Source organism: Oncorhynchus mykiss, chromosome 6 (genome assembly GCF_013265735.2).
Source record: "Oncorhynchus mykiss isolate Arlee chromosome 6, USDA_OmykA_1.1, whole genome shotgun sequence".
Lineage (NCBI taxonomy): Eukaryota > Metazoa > Chordata > Actinopteri > Salmoniformes > Salmonidae > Oncorhynchus > Oncorhynchus mykiss.
The window spans coordinates 72333588-72340708 of NC_048570.1; the positions used below are offsets into that span (position 1 = coordinate 72333588).

A 7121-nucleotide genomic window follows, 5' to 3' on the forward strand; every position below is an offset into this window, starting at 1 on the left:
TTGGATATTGAAACAAAACCACACCTGTCCCTAAGATAACATATTCTACGTGTACCCACCGTGTGGTTTACATTTCTCTGTGAATGATTGGATTGGAGTTTAAGGTAAAGTTATGGTACAGTATGTTGACTCAATAAATATTATTTCTTATCTTTAGATTTGCCTGGGTCTCCAGAGAAACTGAAGATCATGGATGTTTGGGGCTTCAATGTGGCTCTGGAGTGGAAGCCACCCAAGGACAATGGAAATTGTGAAATAACCGGCTACATGGTTCAGAAGGCTGACAAGAAGACCATGGTGAGAGTCAATGTGCTGGGCAGTGTCTAACATGAAAATGTTCTCTTCATCAATTTGAGCAAGAGGTTCATATACGACAGAAAACTAGCAATTAATATTGGTCAGACAATATTGAATGAGTAAAGTTATACACTGCCCCTCCCATGGCAGGTTCAGGAAAGCATTATCTATATTATAAATGATGATTAGGCTAATATTTATCTTCTAACTGACACACAGAGGTCATCCCAGTGTGTGTGTGAGAGAGGGCGAGCTGCCTGATAATTTGCTGTTAGTTCTCTGGCTGGGCTCAGAGTGAACTATGCCAAGCTCTGAGTGCCAAGGCAAGGTAGCTAAGCTCTCTGACACACGGCCATAATTGACTCATGTATGTACACTATGTGAGGGGAAGAATGATACATGGTCACCGAGGGGTATTTTACCCTCCCTTGTGACACACAGTCAGCCACAGCTAGGCAGAGAGCCTTTGTGAGCAAGGAAAACTGCATGCTGGGCCTGTTTGTTTGAGCTCCAACTGCCACCTTCCACCGCCCCAGGCAGCCACCCAGAGCACAGCAAGCCAAGCCCGTCCTGTTTTTAGCCCCCAGCCTTGGCCTCATACTGGACATGGCTTGTCTGTGTAGTGATGGAAACCCATTGTGCTTCTGAGCTGCAAGGTTAGTGGCTAAATAAAAAGCTCCCTGTTCAGGTTTCACACAAGTCATTATTAGACCCAATTAATTTCCTACATCTCACTATGGCAGGCTGTGAGATATGAGATTATCATGTTACAAAGAACAATATCTCATTTGGATATCGGAGATGCCCCATTACTAAATATAACACAGTTGGGCCCCTTTGTTTGGCAAACATTCAATGGAGTTGGCATGCATTCTCATTCTCTCAAGACACATTACACTTACATTGTGGTTGAGTTGTTCTGTAGTATTTTGGTAGCCCTAAAATATTGTCTCACTTAAAAATGAAGAGTTTGACTAAAATATGGTTGGTTTTCAGGAATGGTACACTGTCTATGAGCTATATAGGCGAACTAACTGTGTGGTGGCTGATCTCATCATGGGGAATGAATACATCTTCCGTATCTACGCTGTGAACATGGTAGGCCTCAGCCTAGAGCCCTGCTTCTCAGCAGACAGTGCCTACATCCAGAAAACAGGTGGGCTCCCATACCTGATGCACCGTTCATGGCAGTAATACCACCATGACATCATAACTATAAACAAACAATAGTTATACATTTATGTATGTAGGAGCAGCATTCATATGAAATTAATTTAAAAAAACATCCCCTACTGCCACCTGTGTAAAAACCCATAAACTTTCTGAACAAAGGTTGAGCACTGCATCTATTCATCTGTTCATCAGGTTTCGAATACAAGCCCCCAACCTACAAGGAGCATGACTTTTCCGAGGCGCCTAAGTTCACACACCCTCTAGTGAGCCGTTCAGTCATAGCAGGCTACAACGCCACCCTCAGCTGCTCCGTCAGAGGCATCCCCAAGGTGAGGTGTCCCTATACAGGCGAGAATGACAGAGACAAAGGCTATGCTGCTCACCATGAATGATATAGTGATTTATCACCATCAGAATGACCATCAAATCAGCACGACTATTACATTATCATCATGTCTGCTACTAATACTGTAGGGGGATGTCAAGCATGTCCTGACCAGTAAAACAGTAAAAACTATGAGCCTTAGTTATAGCAGATAGACATTATTTCATTTTTTTTTGCCACATGCATTACTTTAGGCACATCTAGTTCACATTGTAACCTCTCTCTCTCAGCCCAAAGTGACATGGTACAAAAACAAGATGGACATCTCCAACGAGGCCAAGTACCGTATGTTCAGTAAGCAGGGCGTACTCACCCTGGAGATCCGCAAGCCCTGCTCATTTGATGGGGGAGTGTACATGTGCAAAGCAGTCAACGCCAGTGGAGAAGACGCAGTGGAGTGCAAGCTGGAGATTCGCCGTAAGTATCCCTAACACTACTCACCTTTTCTCTGCTGGTGAGCTCCTTAACACACCTGGCCTGCCAACCAACTGCCAACTCCATTGTCATTCTTGTATGCTCAGTGGCTAGTTTATTAGGTACACCACCCTGTTCACGAAAATGGTTCGCTCCTACAGATAATTAATCATGTGGCCGTGGCTTGTTATATAAAGCAGGCAGACAGGCATCAAGGCATTCAGTTACTGTTTGATTGAACGTAAGAATGGGCAAAATGAGTGACCTAAGAGACTTTGAGCGTGATATGATCGTCGGTGCCAGGTGCGTTCCAGTATCTCAGAAATGGCTGGCCTCCTGGGCTTTTCACGCACAACAGTGTCTAGGGGTCACCAAGAATAGTGTGACAAACAAAAAACATCCAGTCAGCGGCAGTCCTGTGGGTGAAAACAGCTCATTGATGAGAGGTCAAAGGAGGATGGCAAGAATGGTGCGACCTAACAGGCGGGCCACAAACTGGCAAATAACGACGCAGTGGTGTGCAGAATGGCATCTAGGAATGAACAACTCATTGGTCCTTGTCACGGATGGGCCATTGCAGCAGATGACCGGGTTCCACTCCTATCAGCTAAACACAAGAAGTGGCTCCAGTGGGCACGCAATCACCAACACTGGACAATTGAGGCGTGGAAAAACATTGCCTGGTCCGAAGAATCCCTGTTGCTGTTGTGTCATGCTGATGGCAGAGTCAGGATTTGGCGTAAACAGCTTGAGTCTATAGCCCCATCCTGCCTGGTGTCGATGGTACAGGCTGGTGGCGGTGGTGTAATGGTGTGGTGAATGTTTTCCTGGTACACGTTAGGGCCCTTGATACCAATTCAGCAATGTTTCCATATCCTGAAGAATTCAGGCAAAGGGGGGACCGACCCGGTACTAGATTGATGTACCTAATAAACTGGCCACCGAGTGTACATGGTGATTGTCAAGGTTTCCAACTTCCTATGTACTTCACTCTGTTTACGGTCTGGAACAGGTACCCTTAGTACATATTTGTCCATCAAATATGAAGTCATATATGAATGTCTGAAAATGTCATCATATATGAATGCTTCCCAACTCATATTTGAAACATATTTTGGGGTTCCCTTATGAAATAATACATTTGGACATCAAATCTGAGATGGAAGAATTCTACTTGTACATGTTAAATGGCATGTTCAAATCTAGAACATGTATCATGGTAATCATAGTATGTTCTAGAGGGCAAATACAGTAAATCTATTCTTCCTATTTGAGATCTCATGTTAACATATACAGACATATCGTTATGTCTTCATAAGGGTATATTAACTCCCTGACGGACCTTTAGAATGTACACTGGAATACATGTAAAGGTTCTAAATGGATCCTGACACCATTACATGATCCATCTCCTCTGACGTGTGTCTCTCCTTCTGTCTGTAACCCCACCATGCTGTGTCCTGTCATGCTTCTACTCGTTTTATTCCCAGCACCTGGCACTTTCCCCCAAGGTAAGCCCCCACACTCAGTAATAACTGAGGTCAATCCCGTTATTATAGAACTGTTTCATTTGTGTTAATTGGAGAAGAATAAAAGGTGAAAATACTTAAACCTTAATTGCTTCTGGAAATCGCTCTGCATAAGACCGTCTGCTAAATGACTAAAATGTAAATGTACTATCCGTTACAGTATGTAACAATGTGCATTGTCCATCTCACTTCATTTAAGGTAAAACATGTTACAAAATATTGGATAATGTGAAAGTATAAGACAAGTTTTACCTCATCTGTACACTATAGATTTTTAGAAAAATCTATCTTGATATTAACAAATTGAACTGGAGATGTTATTCTAATCCCAATGTTATTGAAGAACATAAACATTTCCTCAGTGGTATTTTTTATCAAATGGCATGGATATTATAAATAATATACACTTCTCAAAAAAATAAAGGGAACACTAAAATAACACATCCTAGATCTGAATGAATGTAATATTCTTATTAAATACTTTTTTCTTTACATAGTTGAATGTGCTGACAACAAAATCACACAAAAATTATCAATGGAAATCAAATTTATCAACCCATGGAGGTCTGGATTTGGAGTCGCACTCAAAATTAAAGTGGAAAATCACACTACAGGCTGATCCAACTTTGATGTAATGTCCTTAAAACAAGTCAAAATGAGGCTCAGTAGTGTGTGTGGCCTCCACGTGCCTGTATGACCTCCCTACAACGCCTGGGCATGCTCCTGATGAGGTGGCGGATGGTCTCCTGAGGGATCTCCTCCCAGACCTGGACTAAAGCATCCGCCAACTCCTGGACAGTCTGTTGTGCAACGTGGCGTTAGTGGATGGAGCGAGACATGATTGTCCCAGATGTGCTCAATTGGATTCAGGTCTGGGGAACGGGCGGGCCAGTCCATAGCATCAATGCCTTCCTCTTGCAGGAACTGCTGACACACTCCAGCCACATGAGGTCTAGCATTGTCTTGCATTAGGAGGAACCCAGGGCCAACCGCACCAGCATATGGTCTCACAAAGGGTCTGAGGATCTCATCTCAGTACCTAATGGCAGTCAGGCTACCTCTGGCGAGCACATGGAGGAATGCCACCCCACACCATGACTGACCCACCGCCAAACCGGTCATGCTGGAGAATGCTGCAGGCAGCAGAGCGTTGTCCACGGCGTCTCCAGACTCTGTCACGTCTGTAACATGTGCTCAGTGTGAACCTGCTTTCATCTGAGAAGAGCACAGGGCGCCAGTGGCGAATTTGCCAATCTTGGTGTTCTCTGGAAAATGCCAAACGTCCTACATGGTGTTGGGCTGTAAGCACAACCCCTACCTGTGGACGTCAGGCCCTCATACCACCCTCATGGAGTCTGTTTCTGACCATTTGAGCAGACACATGCACATTTGTGGCCTGCTGGAGGTCATTTTTCAGGGCTCTGGCAGTGCTCCTCCTGCTCCTCCTTGCACAAAGGCGGCGGTAGCGGTCCTGCTGCTGGGTTGTTGCCCTCCTACGGCCTCCTCCACGTCTCCTGATGTACTGGCCTGTCTCCTGGTAGCGCCTCCATGCTCTGGACACTACGCTGACAGACACAGCAAACCTTCTTGCCACAGCTCGCATTGATGTGCCATCCTGGATGAGCTGCACTACCTGAGCCACTTGTGTGGGTTGTGTGGGTCTCATGCTACCACTAGAGTGAAAGCACCGCCAGCATTCAAAAGTGACCAAAACATCAGCCAGGAAGCATAGGAACTGACCAAGTGGTCTGTGGTCACCACCTGCAGAACGACTCCTTTATTGGGGGTGTCTTGCTAATTGCCTATAATTTCCACCTGTTGTGTATTCCATTTGCACAACAGCATGTGAAATGCATTGTCAATCAGTGTTGCTTCCTAAGTGGACAGTTTGATTTCACAGAAGTGTGATTGACTTGGAGTTACATTGTGTTGTTTAAGTGTTCCCTTTATTTTTTTGAGCAGTGTATTTTACATAGTCTAGAATTAAAATGTAAAAAGACAATAATTAGATCGAATAGTCTAAAATAGTGAAGTATTATCACTCATTCATTGATCACCAACAATAAGTTCTAAAATGTTTGATTTATGAATTGGAAATATGATTCATGACTTAGACTAATTGCCTTGCAGCTCAAATCACCAAAGAGGAGAGGGATAAGCAGATGAACAAGGCTGATTAGGTGTAAAGAAGCCGGTTGAAGATAGGGTGGATGTCCCGTCTCATCCTACACGGACCTCCACTGGGACCCTGGCCAGACTACAGCTCAATGTGAAGAGACCAGAGATAATCCACTAGCTTTCATTTCCCTGTGTCCCACTACCACCCCGTTATGTGCACATGCCAATCTTCCCGGTTCCCTGTTGTGAAATCATCTTACATAGATCATCCAAGACACTACATTCATCCACATTGTATTATTGTACCTTTATTTATTTCATGGAATAATTTGAGGAGTAGCAAAGGACTGCATTGTTTGATTCACTCTTGCATCCTTAGTAGAAAAAACTTATTGAGTATTAGTGGCAAAGATAATTTGTTTTATGTATGAAAAATAAATGCAAAGCTTTGTCAACGGGCAGTAGGCGCCCCTTTTAGTCTCACTTATTCAAATGCAAGTCTATACCAGGTTTCTAGGGTGCCCAATCATACTCATATTCCCAGCTGTAAACTGGTTATAATGCAAGTTAAGTAAACCACTACCCCTGATGTGGCCTGTTCACTAGTGGGGGCCTTATAAAACCCCACCATTGTTTAACATGGGAAACAGACAGTGGACAGGGGTTAACACTGAGATGAATACACAGGTGGAGCAGCACTTGTGTGCTTCATGCTGCCCTACCCACAGAACATGATCACTATGAGGTCAACAAACAGTTGATGCTGTGACACTTGAATGCCAGAGGGAATGAACAAAAGCTGCTGGGTATTAATGTAACAAAGCCTAATTAAGGCCAAAAGAGGATACTGCAATATGGTTAATGTGTTTGGCCCAGTGGGAGGTGTGGGGAGGGTTGGAATGTCCCATTCCCCCTGGGGGTGCATCGCTGGGAGGTGAAATGTTTGGTCAAGCCACGTACATTGCCAAACAGGGTGTGAGAGGTAAGGCTGCTCCTGTTGGTTTCTGAGGTCCACTGCCAACCACCTACCTTCATCCACGACACATTTAAACAAACACATAATTGTCAAACTTGGTGTAGATTTGACATGTCATATTCAAATCCATAGTTCATGTGCACTTGTTCACTTCCAGTAAGCCCCATCATGATGTTGTTGTTACACCCTTCGCAAGGTTTGTATGTGTTAAAGGAACAGGGGCAGGTGA

At 44.2% G+C, this 7121-nt stretch overlaps 1 protein-coding gene across 9 annotated transcripts in view; it reads left to right on the forward strand.

Moving 5' to 3' along the window:
• mybpc3 (myosin binding protein C3) overlaps positions 1 to 6377 on the forward strand; it is a 41972-nt gene extending 35595 nt beyond the window's left edge. For 7 of the 9 annotated variants that reach the window (XM_036980894.1, XM_036980896.1, XM_036980897.1 and 4 more), the window contains 6 exons: positions 158 to 297; positions 1294 to 1453; positions 1663 to 1799; positions 2086 to 2272; positions 3760 to 3780; positions 5929 to 6377. In XM_036980894.1, coding sequence (XP_036836789.1) covers positions 158 to 297; positions 1294 to 1453; positions 1663 to 1799; positions 2086 to 2272; positions 3760 to 3780; positions 5929 to 5978 — 695 coding nt within the window. In that variant the 3' untranslated portion in view covers positions 5979 to 6377. The remainder of the gene's footprint in view (positions 1 to 157; positions 298 to 1293; positions 1454 to 1662; positions 1800 to 2085; positions 2273 to 3759; positions 3781 to 5928) is intronic. The other 2 variants (XM_036980895.1, XM_036980899.1) reach the window with 1 other exon arrangement.
• The last annotated feature ends 744 nt before the right edge of the window (positions 6378 to 7121 follow it).